General features: G+C 45.1%; 1 protein-coding gene across 10 annotated transcripts in view; it reads left to right on the top strand.

Moving 5' to 3' along the window:
* mark2b (MAP/microtubule affinity-regulating kinase 2b) overlaps positions 1-16,796 on the top strand; it is a 41,637-nt gene that overhangs the window by 23,916 nt on the left and 925 nt on the right. For 3 of the 10 annotated variants that reach the window (XM_068713534.1, XM_068713531.1, XM_068713530.1), the window contains exons 11-19: positions 95-207; positions 508-582; positions 841-898; positions 1,266-1,417; positions 2,832-2,926; positions 6,432-6,578; positions 10,237-10,503; positions 15,593-15,631; positions 16,379-16,488. In XM_068713534.1, coding sequence (XP_068569635.1) covers positions 95-207; positions 508-582; positions 841-898; positions 1,266-1,417; positions 2,832-2,926; positions 6,432-6,578; positions 10,237-10,503; positions 15,593-15,631; positions 16,379-16,488 — 1,056 coding nt within the window. Of the gene's footprint in view, positions 1-94; positions 208-507; positions 583-840; positions 899-1,265; positions 1,418-2,831; positions 2,927-6,431; positions 6,579-10,236; positions 10,504-12,689; positions 12,717-15,592; positions 15,632-16,378; positions 16,489-16,796 lie in introns of all 10 variants that reach the window. The other 7 variants (XM_068713539.1, XM_068713532.1, XM_068713540.1 and 4 more) reach the window with 5 other exon arrangements.

The raw sequence follows: 16,796 nt of genomic DNA, 5'->3' as shown, positions 1-16,796 counted from the left end.
TATTATTAATGTTTTTTTTTCTTCTCTCACACACATTCATCTTCAGGAGAGTTATGGACCTGCAGGAATTCTAATCGTGCTTTTGTGTGTGCAGACATCATGCTGACGATGGGATTCTCTCAGGAGGAGATCCAGGACTCACTGGTGAACCAGAAGTACAACGATGTGATGGCTGCATACCTGCTACTGGATTATAGGAACTCTGAGGTACAGCTACTCGCCTTTATTGTACATCGTACCACGCCGGTTAGTCTTGGTTTGTCAGAGCGCTCTTAGCTGCAGTTGCACTGATGTTAAACAGGAAACTGTCAAACAAATCATCATCACTAATGTTCAAGAAAATGTAGGGCTTCACTTTTATCATCAGAACAAACAATTTGCTCTCATCTCTGAATTTTATATATATTTATGCTATTTTTAGTCCTTTGTGTCTGCTGTATCCTCACCACAGTCTCTCTGCGTCTCCTCCAGTTACTCATACTTCCATGTTTTTCTTTTCCCCCTCAGCTGGATGAAAGTGGCATCAAGCCCCGACCAGGATCTGATGTAAGCAACATAAACGCCCCCTCCCCGCCTCACAAGGTACAATGACAACACATAATGTCTTCTGCTCACACAAAATGCGGTCGCCCAACTCCAGCCAGTGACACGAGTGACACTTTGGGAATCTTCTCTCATGTAGCTCATTTTAAGGTTTTAGACTGTTGACCTACATACAGGTACAGGTGAACCAAAGCAACCAGCGGTGTCGTAGCTTTCACATGTGAATGGCTCTATGCAGTAACAGCGCTGACGTGTAGAATACCACACTGACCTGCACGTCCACTTTGCCTCTCTAAGGTGCAGCGCAGTGTGTCGTCCAACCAGAAGCCTCAGAACCGCAGAGCCACCGACCACGGTGAGTTATGTGTGTGCGGGAGAGGAAGGGGCCAAAGCTGGTGTGTGTGTGTGTGTGTGTGTGTGTGTGTGTGTGTGTGTGTGTGTGTGTGTGTGTGTGTGTGTGTGTGTCTCAGAGAGGGTTACGAGAAGTAGACGGATCGTACAAAGCTAATTTTTTACACCTTTTAAATTTAATCATATGTTTTCAATCTTGGTGCACGCTGGGATGGTCTCCAGTCCTGCTTCAAAGCAGGTGTCGTAAATTGTAAATTGAATAAAGGTATTCAAAGGTTGTGATCCGCATGGGGATAAGACGGAAGATGTCTTGGGCCAGAGCGCAGCAAGTGACGGCCTTTCTAATCCACTCCCACTCCTTCTTTTTCTAGGCTCCTCCTACTCTAAGAGGGGGGATCGATCAGACAACCGGACTGCAGGAGAGGATTCTGGGAGGAAAGGTTCATCAGGCAGCTCCACTACCAAGGTGCCGGCCAGTCCTCTGGTCCCCTCTGACCGCAAGAAGAGCGCCACGCCCTCCACCGTGAGACCACACACACACCCACGCTGCTTACGTGATATTTCAAACACTCAAAGTTTCTATGGAAAAAGCCAATTAAAAGTACATTAGAGCATCATCGCCGTCCTTACCAAATACAAACAAAATACACACTGCAATTGGAGGGAATGTGGGTTGATGGGAAAACATCTGCTTTTGAAACTTTAGTGTAAGTTAATGTCAGCCATATATTATCTTAATCTGTGGTCCAAAGATCAAAACAGATGCTAGTTACTAATTAAACTAATTTAAATAAATGCCCATATAACTACGATGGTGTGCCTCATGTTCACGGTTATGCTTGGTGATGTTTCTGCTATCTGATTGGGTTTTTTTGGTCACCTGAAATGAGGTTTTTCTTCATCTCGCAACCACATTATAGTTACTGGATGTCAATTTCTGGACTCATTATATTTGTCTCGCTGAAGTGCATTAATTATACACCCCCAAAATGTATACGCACACTTTGACTTGTCACAGTAATTTCTGTATTTAGACGTCCCAGTAAGCCATCACAGTGTGACCGTGAGCCAGCATCCACAAGGAGCCTGACACTGAAGCAGCTAATTGGAATTCAACCATCATTCAATTTGTTCTTTGCACCTGTGCTTTTTCCTACAGTGACATGTCAAAATGTCTTCTGTGAAAATGCCTTTTTGTAATCTCTTGGTATCACCCAGCTCTGTCATCCCCTGTATTATAACGTACTCAACAATGTCAGCCAACAAAATAATTCAAAACACACGACACTTTCCATACGGCACCTACCAAACAAGTACATTACATGAAACTCAACTTAGTACAAAGTTTTAGAAATGATAGAAGTATTCTAGGGTGTTTAGAGTCAGATTTTGTGTAGAATGCCATGTGAAATTTAAAGTCCCTTCTCCCTGTTGTTTTCATTTACATGCCTCTTCTCCGGACTGTGTGGGCGTGTGCATCTCTGTCACTCTCCTGTTCAGTCGCACCCTGTTAGGGCGGGGCATCTTAGACTTTTATCATTTTTATGACCTAGTATGTGGACTTTGCGGACATTGTGTGCCAGATAGCTCCACCCAACCACATTCTGAGCAGATGGCTTGTGTGTCAGACGGGGTAATGGAAAACACCTGTGTGGGAGTGCAGGGCCTGCAAATGACAATTCCAAAAAAATAATACTGGGGTGAAAATGAATTGGATTTGTCATTGCGTGATTGTGCAGGGAAGACTTCATTAATGTTCAGGCAATTAAGGTCACTTGTCCGTGCTGATCGGGAAGCTTGCTCGAGGCTGTTAAAGTAATAATTGGTCACCTCCATTGTCATTCCTCCGTCCTCTGACCACTGCACTGATTTCCCACTGTTTGAAACATTTCTATGTTTCTAACATTCTTCTTATTTTGTGCCCCTTCTCCCCTCAGAATAGCATCCTGTCCACCGGTACTGGTCGCAGTCGGAACTCTCCTCTGACAGAGAGAGCCACGTTGGGTCAGGGCATCCAGAACGGCAAGGACAGGTATATACACACACACACACACACACACACACACACACACACACACACACACACACACACACACACATATACTGTGTATATACAATGGAAAAAGATGGGCAACTACAGTTACATACAATCACTCTCACACACACACACACTCTTTCTCTCTTGTCACCAGCAACTCAAGTAGTTGCAGTGAGGCAACCCTGCTTCCTCACTAGCACACACATAATATAAACACACTCTCCATGGTTTGTGAATGAAGCAGTCCCACAGCTGTCTCAGTGACTGGATCCCAGACCTTGGCTGGTTCTCTCCAGAGCTCTGCCAGCTGGCTCAGGGACCCGCAGCTTTACCCCGGGGCTGGGGTGAGCCCTCCTGGACAAGGAAACCAGGCTCCCTTGAGAATTTAGGCCAAACCTCCAGTAGATTACAGATTACCCATGATGGTCTGATGGAGGACGGCCAGTCAGAGCCGAGGCCGGGTTCGATGGGCACACACACACACACACACACACACACACACACACACACACACACACACACACACACACACGCTGCCACATACACACACACAGGGTGACATATGCTGACACACGGAGACCTCATTTGTCTTTGAAACTCTTGTCCTTCTTTATGTTCCTGTTATAAAATATTATTTTTCAATGAACTTTGACTTCCACAAACTTGTAGTTTAATCAAAGTTTTTGCTCAAAGTCAAATCAGGGATCGACGGTTTGAGGTTTTAGAAGGTGCAAAACTCAACAGAAGACCAAAAGGGCAATAATCTTTTTGTGGTAAAAAGCATTATTGTGTTGTTTAAAAAAAAAATAATAATAATAATTAATACAGTACAACAAATGACATGAAGTCTACCATTGGATTTAGCCATAACTCAAGCTCCCTTCCTTTTCACCAGTCTTTAATTGTTTTGGGAAATGTCAAAGAGTGACATTCCCTCCCTTTTCCCTTTTCCCATTTCTCACTTTAAATTTAAACAACTCAACAAAGACGTTTTGTCCATTTTAGAGTTGCTTTATTGCGGAGTCTGCCCCCCTCACTTTAGGCCATAAAAACCCACATTTACGCGATACGTCGTTAGTCCTCGAGTTTGATGACCGGGATCGTCGGCCGCTGGTGCTGAACACGCCTCGTACGCGTCCACACTTCCAACCACGCGCACATCGCTCATGCCTAACCAGCCATATGCTTTGTGTGCTTCTTCATGAGCATTAAACATTAAGCATAATCCCTGCTACCACGCAGTGTTCATTGTCATTACTGCTTTATTACCGATTCATGAATCAGTCTCAAATGACCCCTTCGTTTCCAACATAGTGCTCTACTCACAACGTTAAATATTATTGAGTCCACGTTCAGGCTGGTCAGTCTGATAAATCATCTTCCCCTTTTTGTCGTCGTCCTTCACACTGAGCACTACGCCGTGACGATGTGGTCATTTGAGACAGCATTGGGTGTGTGTTTTTTAGCACTGTGGTGCTAACTTAGTGGTTGTCCTTTGCTTTGATTTTGAAGTAACTTTATTTGATCATCATTAATGCTTTGAAGTTTTTGGCTTTTATACTTGTTACACTCCCTCCCCTTCCCCAATTTTCCTTTTTTTCCCCCTTTCTGTGTTTTTCTAATGTTCTTTGTTTGCTGTTCTTTTATCTGCGTCTGAGCTCTTGTCCCTCTGGATCTTAAGTCACTCACATTTTCTTGGTAGCTCCTTTCTTTTCTTTTTTTTTCTCTCTCCTAGCTTCCTTCTTCCTTCTTGTCTTTATATTAATCTTTCTTTCTCTCTCTCCCCTCTCTCTCTCTCTCTCTCTCTCTCTCTCTCTCTCTAAGGAGATTAGGAAGACTTGTGATGGAATATTAACTCTTACCGGCTCTATATGGTCTCTGTACTTGCTTCTTAATAGGCTTACACATACACAAGAATATCTACACACACACACACACACTGAGGCTGCACACATACAAACTCTTTGACACACAAGCTTAAATATACATGGCACACATGCTCTAACTCTCATGCCACACACCGGGTCGTCCAGTAAATGCTGTTTTTTTTCCATCACCGGCCGTGCTAATCTCTGTCAGAAACAGCGTGCGTTTCTCTCAGCTATGTGTTTGTTTTCTGTGTAATTAGCAGCTGTTTGGTTGACCTCTATAAATGGCTCTCTCTCTCGTTGCTCTGCTCTCTCTTCATCTATCTCTCTCCCTCTGGTACCACTCTCCCCCGTCTCTTACTGTGTCGCTCTCTCTCTCTCTCTGTGTGTGTGTGTGTGTGGACAAAGTCAAGTTGGAGCTGTCGGTAATGTGCGGAGCTTTGTAGCCTGTAGCAACCTTGCTGATTACGAAAGGGTTCAGGAAACAGCCAGCGCTCTTTGCTTGAGTAACTCAATAAGCTATTCTTTGTTACAGATATTAGTTTAGATTGTTTGCAGTAGCAAAGAAGAGGAAGCGACTGGAGAGGGAAAGTGAGGGACTTGACAGGCAGAAGAAGTCACGAGACGGGTCAAATCCATAAAACTCAAGAGCTCAGAGTTCAGAGTGATTATGTCACAGCAGGACAGTGAATGCTGAGATCCTAACAGGCCCGTTATTACCTGAGAAAGACCAGAAGCTAATTGGTTTAAATTCAGATTTTGACTATGTCTTGTACTGTTGCAATTTAAGATCACCTTTATACACAATATAATACAACTTTATTTGTAGAGAAGAAATCTTACAAAGCCATACAATGCAGTGTGCTTCACAAAAGAAGGAAGGATTTAAAGCCAGATAACTATTCACACAGTGAAAGGGGTTTGTAAGAAAAATGTGTTCATTTTACACCTCAAACTGTGTTGGTAATACATTTTTCAGATATTTAGACCTGCTGGGGAGGACTAGTGAAAGTCTTTATGTGGGGATTTGTGAGTAACCTGACGTTGTCCACAGCTTGTCTCGAGAGTGTTTTTCAGTTTTTTGAGCCAAAAGTGTGTGTTAAAGTTGGTCTTTGGTGCTCATGTGGATCTCACAGAGAACACAAAGACAAAGGAACACAGTAAGCCTTTGACTTGTGGTTTGTGATTGTTGTTTTTGTGAAACCACGATGAAGCACGTTAGCGGCAAAAAAGACCAACTTTTCTTCTTTGTTCAAGTCCCTTTGCTCTGTGTTTTCTGTCTCTTTTTTGTCTCTACTTCCTCCGCTCTTCCCTCCCTCCCTCCCCCCTCCCTCTCCCCCCTCCCTCTCCCCCCTTACCGTGTTTGATAAGTGCTGCTTCTAACCATGCTCCACCTCACCCCCACCCCCCACCCCCACCCCACCCCCCCGCCCATCCAACACACAAACCCCGCCCGGTGTTTGTGAATGTATGTATCACGCTCGTTTGTATGTCTGATTGTATGACGTGTGTTTGTCCTGTGTCGGTCACGTTTTACGGTGTGTGTGTGTGTGTGTGTGTGTGTGTGTGTGTGTGTGTGTGCGTGCGCACGTTGGGCGGGGCACTCCTCCTGTTCCTCCCCCTCCTCCCAGCCTAAACATTCCGGGCTCCCGCGCCTCCACTGCCTCGGCCGCTGCCGTCCTCTCCTCCTCCTCGTCCTCCTCGCATATCCGCCACCACAAGTCCCTGTCCTCCTCCAATCATCCATGCCCCTCTGACCTGCACGCACCACGGCCCAGGCAAGTCTCTCTCTCACTCACTCACTCTCTCACTCTCACTCTCACTCTCTCACACATGGACACATCTTCACAGCTCCCTCAGCCCCTTTCAGCACGTACCACACAGCACAGATCATTCTTTCCGCAAGAACTCGATGGACAAAAAGGAAAAAGTAGAGATGAAGAAAGGGTAAAATCATTTGTCTTCATCGCTGCTAGATTAAAGGGACTACTATTGTTCTTTTCCCTTTTCAACTGCATTAAGGTGTATAAGGCCTACATAACCTCCTATATTATTATATCAATAAAAACTATTTAGAGAAATCTCCTAGCCCCAGTATCTATATATATTTAACTTTTACAGCATGACCATTGAGAGCAGCATTGCTGCATTGTTGGGACATTGTTCAATGACTAACGTTGACATTAACAGGTAAGTTTCTAAGCTGTAAGCTGCTTTATCGAGAGTGTGTGTCAAAGGTTGGATGGCGTCGCTACCGTGCCGTTTTAAACAAAGCGGCCGTCACTACGTTATGCAAATAAGAGCTTAAAATGAAATGTTTTAAATGACTGCATTTAAATGACTGCTCAAGATATCCCAAAAACGTTTCATAAAAGTGGCACTGATGACGGATAGCTTGCAGATGTAAAAGTGTTGATGCATGTATCCGTGTCCTCTGTTGCATGTATCGATATTTTAATATTTAAAATGCAAAATATGCATCTGGTTTTCTGACATGTTGTGTTTGTTGACAAAAAGGATTTTCCCCGGCTCGTACAAGTACATTTCCGTCCTGTGTAAAGAAGTGGAGTCCCTTTTTAAGGTTCCCACAGCTAGTGCTCTCTCATACAGTCTGTTACGTAAAGCCGCTTCAGTTATGAGGTTGTCTGGGAAAACCCTGTCTTCATCTAGTTAGCGTTGCCTACGCTGCTGCATGTCTCCGTGAATGAAAGAAATGGAGTGATGACCTAACTGTGTTTCGTTGGTCATCTGTGTGTATTTGCTGTCTGCTCGGCTTGTGTGTGTGTGTGTGTGTGTGTGTGTGTGTGTGTGTGTGTGTGCGCTTTGTTGTTTAGCTCGCCCGCTTGATGGTGTCTGCTTCATGGGCTACTTTGATATTTTTGAGTTTTAGTCCTCCCCCATCAGCCACGTGTGATGAAAGGTCTTTAAATATGTTCTTCTGCCACCTTAAATACTTTCTGTGTAAGTGGCATTTCACCTCTGCCTCAGAGACACCCCCCCCCCCCCCCCCCCCCCCCCCCCGCCAATTCCATTTGTCTAGTCACTAGACAACTAGACTCTTGTGAAGCCCCGCCCCCCCCACTCCAGATGTCAGGCTAAAATGTCAAAGTGGACCTCTGGCTGTATGTGCTTTTGTCTGCTCCATGTTGAAGTCTTGTTCTGTTGCATGCGTCGTTCAGCTGTGAGCTTGGGCTGTTCAGAACCTGGTTGGGAACGCTGGAGAGAAGGTACCGCTCCAACACATAGACTGTGCCCTAAGTGAGGAATAGGCACCTTTTTTCTCAGTACATAGCCTGTGCCCCGAAGTCCCACCCATTCCTGTCTTTTATCCAGCTTGTCCCCCGATTACTCCTCTGGAACTAGTTTCAAATACCATTCTCATGAATTTCCATTATTTTAAACACCCTGCTTTGCTGCCTGAGTATTCATGATGTACCGTAATGAAGCGAGCGCCGCTGCACACGGGCAGCTCCGCATTTGTATAACGTAGAGGTGCAGTCTACTATACGCATATCGAGTACGCCTAGCATGAAAATCATCACCAGCTGCACCATGAATACAGAAAGCGAGCACCCACCTCATGCCACACCGCCTTCCAACACACCTTTAGTAAATACTTCAACTTACTTTTTCCTTAAGCGACTATGGAATACTTACCATATGTTGAAACAAATTAGAAGATATTATTATTATATTATTCCTCTTTGCAACATGTAGTCCTTCCCAATCAACAGTCATCTTCATAACGATAATGTGTCACAGAGGTCCCCGCTAACCCGTATGCAGAGAAGATCCGTGTCGTTGTATATCTCGTCCTCGGTGCACAGCTTCAACACATCCTCATCAAAACGAAGGATGTGTTGAAGCTGTTCATGACTCTTTATTTCTTCTTTGTCGTGTTGAGTGTGTTAGAGGTCTGCATGGGACTGCTTTTTCAATCCCTCACTCAGATGGTCTCTGACGGCTTGCTGCAGCAGTTACGCCGTTCAACCCTAAGCCCGTCCCACAGGGACAAACGGCACATAATAACTGACAAAGCAGTTATTCAGCTGCCCGTCTTAGAAGATGTGGAAACCACAAGATTTTGGATTGTGCCGCGCCTTCTTGATGGGTAAAGAATTCTGTTACAGACTAAATTTCCAGTGTAAGAAGAGAGAGATTAAAATTGAATTGTACAAGTGAGAGACATAAAATACACTTAAACTGAATGTTTTGGCTTATTGGTTTTAATGCTTAATTCTAGTAATTACAGCCTTTCCTATTTTCATATATAACATTTTGTCAGGTGATGATAATGTCGACAACCCACATTTGTTATGTGGTGTCCCAGTCCCGTTGCAGCCCTCTACAGTGGACGCTCCTTTTGTATTCACTTTTCTTCTTATTCCACTTTTTGTGTTCATTACATGCACATTTTTTTTACTGTATTTTCCTTTTCGTGTGTGCGTGTGCGTGTGCGTGCACGTGCGCGCACGCTCTCACGCTTTTGCCATTTTTGTTTGTTGTGTTGGCCGTCTGTTGCAGGTGTACTGCTGCTACACGCTGGCGTGGAAGATGCACTCACACACACACACACACACACACACACACACACACACACACACACACAGACATTACAAAGCAAATGTAAACCTTTAACTCAGTAAATAGTTGCAGTTGGCAAGTGTTTGTGTGTCTTTATCTTTGTGTGGGTGGGATAGCTGGAGGTTAGTGATGCTTTGCCCTACGGTCCAAGCAAAGAGGATTAACTGTGTATCTTTGTGTGTGTGTGTGTGTGTGTGTGTGTGTGTGTGTGTGTGTATCTGCGTGTGTGTGTGTGTGTGCGTGCGTGTGTGTGTGTGTGTGTGTGTGTGTGCGTGCGTGTGTGTGTGTGTGTGTGTATGTCAGTGACCTTATGTTGTTTTATATATTGACTTGAGGGATTATCTGAAACATCAGGGCGAGCAGACGTTGAACAGACATAGATACTTGTGTGATCTTACACTGAGGTAAGTAGCACATCAGAAGGAAATGATTTTCCTCTATTTGTCTAACTGTTTGTTCCTCTCCCACACCCTTCCTCTACACTCCCATCCCCTCTTGTATAACTTTCTTCTTCCTCTTCTTTTGACTTTTCGTCCTACACCTCACTTTGTTCATCTACCTTTCCCCTTTCATTCTCCCCACTCTTCCTCTTTCATATGTCTTTATTTCCTGCTTTCTCTTCTCTTCTCTCCTGTGAAATTCTTCTACATTTGCACCTCCTCTTCTGTCATCACACCTTCCAACCTCTTCCCAATCTCCCCTCCAATATTTTCACACCTCTTTCTTCTTCTTCTCCACATCCGACCCCTCTGCTCTTCTGCACCCTCCCCTCCTTCTGTCTCACCTTTTCTTCACCATCCCTCGCTCCATTTTCCTCCCCTCTCTCTCTCTCTTCCCACTCCTCCTCTATAGCGCCCCGACTCAGCGGGCGCCCGGTGCCTCCCCATCTGCCCACAACATCAGCAGCGCTGCCGCGTCGGACCGTACCAACTTCTCCCGAGGGGTGGGCATCCGCAGCACATTCCACGCGGGCCAGCAGCGGGGTGCCCGGGACCAGCAGGGCTCCGCCTACCCCGGCGGGCCCGCGTCCCCGTCACTGTCGCACGGCAACAGCCAGGCCCGGAGGACGCATGGCGCCACGGGGATTTTTAGCAAGTTCACATCCAAGTTTGTACGCAGGTGAGTGGCGGAAAAGAGACAATGGGAAGGGTGAATAGTTTCAGATTATAACCTGAGAAGTAGTAGCAAGACAGACAGGACAGGACATATGTGGTAGCTCAGTAAATGCAGAGCCGTTGTGGTAGCAGCTGTTCTATTTATTATCCAGCTACTTTGCAGCACAAGTACAGTTTGGTGCTTTTTCTGAGTATTGAGGTCTGAGCTTCATAGAGAAAATTGCTAGGTTTACGTTACGAGTCATTTTGTGTGCTCGTTTCCTCTCGAGGACAACGCGCCGTACGTCCGTGTCATCACTGAGTATTTCTTTAAAGGAGCTGGTCTCCTCTCATCCCTATCACTAAACTTGTGCTGATCTGTAACTCTGCTGAGAGTAGAAAGGGGGGAGGAAGGGAACAGCTGCGTCTCCTCTATAATTTTGTTTTGGAGCGGTGGTGACTGAGGAGTAATTTTGGTTTTGGTTCCACGTCTGGCCCAGTTTTCGTCTCCGTCCTCCACTGCAGGTTGCAGCACTAAAACTACTTTTATGGGAACCTAATTGTAATCAATGCTAAACTTGTTTTATTCCGATTATTTTAGTCGTCTCTGGAAGTGGAATCGGCTTTGTAGCTTTGATCTAGCTTCTCTGTGTAAAGACAATGAGGTGAAGAAAGCACATTGTGGTTTGAATACAGTGTCCATTGGTTTGTACTAGTTCCAGGCTCAGATAATGTTTGATCTAGTTCATGTATGAAGGGTGGTGAAGTCAGCTGAGTCCGAGTGAGAGAAAAGTAGAAGAGTGCAGTGGAGACGTGCGAAGGAGCAGCGAGGCTGACACGGAGAGGAGGGGACAGGAAGTGAAGGTTTAAAGGTGGCAGGAAAGAGCCAGGCTGAAAGCAGAAGGGCCAAGTGAGCCACGAAATACTGAACAGCTGAGAGAGCAGGTGAGGTTGAGATGGTTCTCGTCGCTGCAGTGTTACCAAGCAGCTCTAGAGGTTCAATGTGAGATGTGTGGGTGAAAGAGTGTCTGCTTGTATTTTTGGCCATTTTAGCTTTAAACACGACAGAAATCGAGAAGGAGCAAAGTGTGTGTGTGTGTGTGTGTGTGTGTGTGTGTGTGTGTGTGTGTGTGTGTGTGTGTGTGTGTGTGTGTGTGTGTGTGTGTGTGTGTGTGTGTGTGTGTGTGTGTGTGTGTGTGTGTGTGTGTGTGTGTGTAAAAGGCGAAGGTACAGGCACATCTTCTCTCTAGGCCTCCCACTCAGAGATACTGTAGCTCCGTGGCGACAGTATCCATGGTTACACCGGAGATATCACTTTTCCCTCAACTATAAATACCGCTAGTGGGGACACCTTGACACACACACACACACAACTTGGCATGCTTGTAGGAAGTAGAGGCGGTGGAGACAGAGAGATTGTGTTGCATTTGTACAGTTTGACCACACACACATATATATATTTATATACACTAAAGCTTTGTGTTTTATGAACATCATATAACCTCACCACTGCATTTTCCTGCTTCATCTGGAGAGTGATGTTTCTCCGGTGTACGTGTGTGTGTGTGTGTGTGTGTGTGTGTGTGTGTGTGTACGTGTGTCTGTGTCTGTGTGCCAGATTAAGTTCCTCATTGTGTGTTTGATGTTACGTTGTTGCTTAACCTTCTGCATTTCCATTTGAAATGTGTCTTTGTCTTTGTGTATAGGAGGTGGTCTTCACTACCTTTTTACAAACTGTTTGTCACATTTGAGCTTTTCACCTCACAAGCACTTCTTTTCAGGATCACCCAGGACTGCTGTGTGTGTGTGTGTGTGTGTGTGTGTGTGTGTGTGTGTGTGTGTGTGCGTGTGCGTGGGGGGGGGGGGGGGGGGGGGGGGGTGTTCAAACTGGTTCTCTTAATGGAATTTCTTTTCCACACCGCTCATTAAATCCCTCCTAAGGTGTTCTGGTGTGCGTTTTTAATATTGTCTGTTCACACATTCACACCAGTGATTTCACATTTAAACACTGATTTTGTGTTATTTCTTTTTTTTGGTTATGTAATGTTGGTTGTGCTTGCTGCTTCAGTCCCACAATGAGCCTGGTTCATGTTTGCTTTAAAGTTTGCTGCTCAGAGGGCAGCTTGTCTTCTACAGGAAAAGCTCTAAATCTATATGTTTTTATATATACGTTTGTTTCTCTTTCTTTCTTTATCCCTCTTGTTTTTGTAGAAATCTCTCGTTCAGGTTTCCGAGAAGGTAGGCAACACCCCCAAAGTTAAATATAACCCCTTTTGATATATATACGTATATTCTCTTCTTCATATATATTTTACATATATATATATATATTTCCTCCCCCTTTTGGTGTTTCGTGCAGCTTTTTGTTGACATCTTCCTTTTGTGCCTTGAGCCTCATCTTTTCTCCTCTTATTTTTTCTGTGGTTGGCCTCCTTTTTTTGAGCCTTCTGGTTTTGCGTGCCGTGTTTTGGCCCATATTTTATTTATTTCATTTTGACTAACTTCGCCCTCACCCACCCACCCACTCACTTAACTCACTCACCCCATCATCACGCGGCACAATAACACCTCACCCCTCTTCCTCTTTGTCCCGACATCGTCCCACCCACCCACCTCCTCCTCATGCCTCCTCTTTCCATTTATTTACCAGGTAGAGAGAGAGAGTGTGTGTGTGTGTGTGTGTGTGTGTGTGTGTGTGTGTGTGTGAGCTCGTATCCCCCGGTAGCGTCCCAGATTCAGGTCGAGTCTTGATGTTGCAGTAGATCAAACTATTCCCTTTCTACTCTCGAACCCTTTCTTAGCTTCTGACGCAGGTAATGTTGTTCCTCTTTTGAGGTTAGTAGAAAATCCAAATCTTAGAAACCTGTCCATAAGCACACGAGAGAGAAAAGAAGCACAGAGATAGTTTTCAGCTTATTACGCCGTTATAAGCCGTGTCATTCAACCCAGGATTGTTTAATGTCGCTAACCATCATCCCAGCTAACGCCACCTACCAAACTACCACCCATCTAAACCTCTGCGTTCATCGGTTCGGGCACTAAAATCCGGAGACGCGTCTCTAGTTTTTGGTGCAAGTTTGTGACGATCCCCACAGGAGGAAGTGATTTCTAATAAGAAGTCTGTGGCTGTAGTTGGTAGTTGTGATGGAGGAGGAGGAGGAGGAGGAGGAGGAGGAGGAGGAGAGGACCCGGGAGGGACGGAGCTGCAGTGTTTCTCAGGCTGCACTCTTTTCTGGAGGCTGCACTCTTCCTTTCTTTCGTCACTCTGTTCTCACTCTGGCACTGGCTCTCTAACAACAACAACAGCAGAACAGGATGGCTTTGACCTACTCTGGCTGGAAAAGACCTTTTATGCTGTGGACACACACACACACACACACACACACACACACACACACACACACACACACACACACACACACACACACACACACAGAAGACACTTGATGCACAAACATGTACATTTGCACACAAACCTGAACATAAACACACACATCTCACGTCTCACATGTAGATGAATACATGATGACACATCTGACACACACACACACACACTCTCACACACACACACACACACACACACACACACACACACACTTGCTTTAGAGTGTGTTGTCTGCTGTTTACCAGCAGGTGGAGCACTTCTCCTTGTAATCCGGACCATTGCTCCGCCTGCTGGTTACACGTTGTAATTGTGTATCAAAGCCTTTCTCATAAGTGATTACATTTGAAATATGAGAGGGAGAAATAATGAATCTGCCTCAAAACTATATCTGTATAAATATAGGACGAATGGGTCATTATGTTTATGAGCGTATCAATCGCTGCATGCATCTACAGTGCAGTCTATGTAGCGGCAGAGGAAGTATCTAATCATCTTATCAGCCCTTTGACGCCGTAGTTCCCCTCCTTTGGGAGCCATTTTGCATCCCCTCATATTTAGCTAAATCACACAGCATGCAGAATGGCACAAATGACTTAATTTTACATGGTTCACCAATTCACCTTTATTATTTCAGAAAACCTTGTGTAACTGTTTTCCACTTCTCCGACTTGTCATTTCCCATGTGCTCTATTTTTAACCATATTTCTGTTGCAGAAGGTACTTTACATGATGTTTTGTTTCTTTTTTTTTAATGGGGCAAAACAGAAAATGATGTTTTTCCCACAACAGAATGAATTTAAGACCATGAACTGTTGAATTTGTCATGCGTGTGTCACTTTCCTTCCATCGTCTGCATGCGTTTACATGTTTTCTGTCTTTGTGTTTCTTTGTTCAGTTTGTTTCGTATGTTTTTTTTCTGTCTTGTCTGCTGATGTGCGAGAGAGAACATGTGTGCGTATGTGTGTTATGTGTCGTATAGGATTGTTAAGCAGTCCTGTGTGTAGGTCCACTGTTACTAATAGAGGTTTTAATGCAGTGCCGGGGTCAACAATGAGCCTAACCTCCTTTTAGCCGCACGACTCGCCCTCACTGTGCCGACCGTTCTGTTCCAAACCATTCCGTCCTGGTCCGAGTCCTTCCGTCTCACATTCCTTTCCAGCATTCCATTCCAAGCCATTCCATTCTGTTCCGTATTACATCGTAGTCCCAACATCTCATTCTGTAGCAATCAAATCTATTTGCAAGCCGTCCCATTCTGTTCCTGTTTGGAAATACTTTAATTCTGATATAAAATTACCTTTTTGTAAATCGCGACTTATTCTTGGTATAACACAAGTGACCGTTATGTTTACAACGTTGAAACTAGTCGTTACTAAAAATGACTTTGCATACAAATGCTGAGTAATGAATTTCTTTTTATTGACTCCCATCGAACACTTGTGACATCTCCTCATCGAGTAGCTGCGACACAGTGCTTATCACTCACAGTGGACTGGCATTGGGAGGTGCATTGTGGGCCTCGGGTGGCTCTGGACTTAAATTTTAAGCAGTTGGTGGAGTGCAAATGAGATATTCGGTTGGATTGGAACATTCAGGCGGGCACGGCGAGCAGCGCGACTGTGTTCAGCCGGCTGATTTTTAATTATTTTTTTTTCTCTTTCTGTGTAAGAGTCCGGTTGTTGGCTTTTTAGCCCTCAAAAAGACTAAACTTGTGTTGATTTTTCTCGAGGAGTCCGTATGAGGGAGAGGGTCGGGATGAGGGGAGCAGGTGAGATACAGAGCCCGAAAGAAACCCTAAAACCCCCCCAGACTCTACCAAAACAAACCGCCTGCCGATCAGTAGACTGGAGCCAATCAGTAGATGATCTCTGAGCTTGTTGTGAATGGCTGGGAGAGGTGTGGGGGGAGGGAGGGGGGGAGGGGTGTAATTGGTTGGTGATGGTGGTAACGGCTTAACCAATCAGGGGACGGGCGATCAGCGGTGAATGATAGCATCCCAGAGAGTGAGAGTGCCGGTGTGGAGGTTGACCTGCATGTGTGTGTGTGTGTGTGTGTGTGTGTGTGTGTGTATATGTGTGTGAGGGGTTAATCAGAGTTCAAGTACCCAAATGTGTGTTTGTGTGCAAGCAGACTTTAAATTCATCGTGTCTCACACACACACACACACACACACACACACACACACACACACACACACACACACGCGCACAGATGTGAATCTACATCGGCGAGATAAGCGCACACAAACACACACAGGGGTACTTAAATTATTTTTTTGCTTTTTTGTCTCCATTCATTTTCACGACCTCATCATCTCCCTCTTCCTCTCAATCATCCCTCCATTTCTCCCTCCTCCTCCTCCCCCCTTTTTGTCTCTGCTTTTTAAATAATTCTCTCAATTCTCACACTTTTCTTCTTTTTTTTTCTTTCTCTCTTTTTCTTATTGCTTCCTCACCCTTTTTCTCCCTGCCTCTCTCCTCCTCCTCCTCTTCCACCCCTCCCATCCCTCACCCAGGTCTATGCTGAGCAGCACGGTGGACAAGTCGGAGAAGACGTCGGGTGGCGTTCTCTCCTCTTCCTCCAACAATGACGAGAACAACTCCTCACCGGGATCCGTTAACACCGGTATGTTTCTTTCTACAGTCACGGGTCAGTGACTTCATTCAGGATTTTCCACCTCAAAAGCAATTTCTTCGTCACGTTGCTGCATTGATTTATTTTGCAAAACCAGAGGAGGGTCCTCATAACGGCTCTTAAAGAGTCCTCCAACTTTATGGAACAACTTAGAGACGCATCGATAGTGAAAGCGCTCATTGGTCATAGTTTTAGCGGATGGGATCTTCCATCTCTCCACAACCTCTTCATCAGTGACAGAAGTTTCCTTCCTCTCCTCTCTCCCCCTCTTCCTCTCCTCTCCCCCTTCCTCTCATCTC

Source organism: Cebidichthys violaceus, unplaced genomic scaffold, assembly GCF_023349555.1.
Source record: "Cebidichthys violaceus isolate CVI_PGR_0920_01 unplaced genomic scaffold, fCebVio1.0.p SCAF_19, whole genome shotgun sequence".
NCBI lineage: Eukaryota > Metazoa > Chordata > Actinopteri > Perciformes > Stichaeidae > Cebidichthys > Cebidichthys violaceus.
The sequence above is the reverse complement of the archived record's forward strand: the minus strand, read 5'-3'. Positions and strand labels throughout refer to the sequence as shown.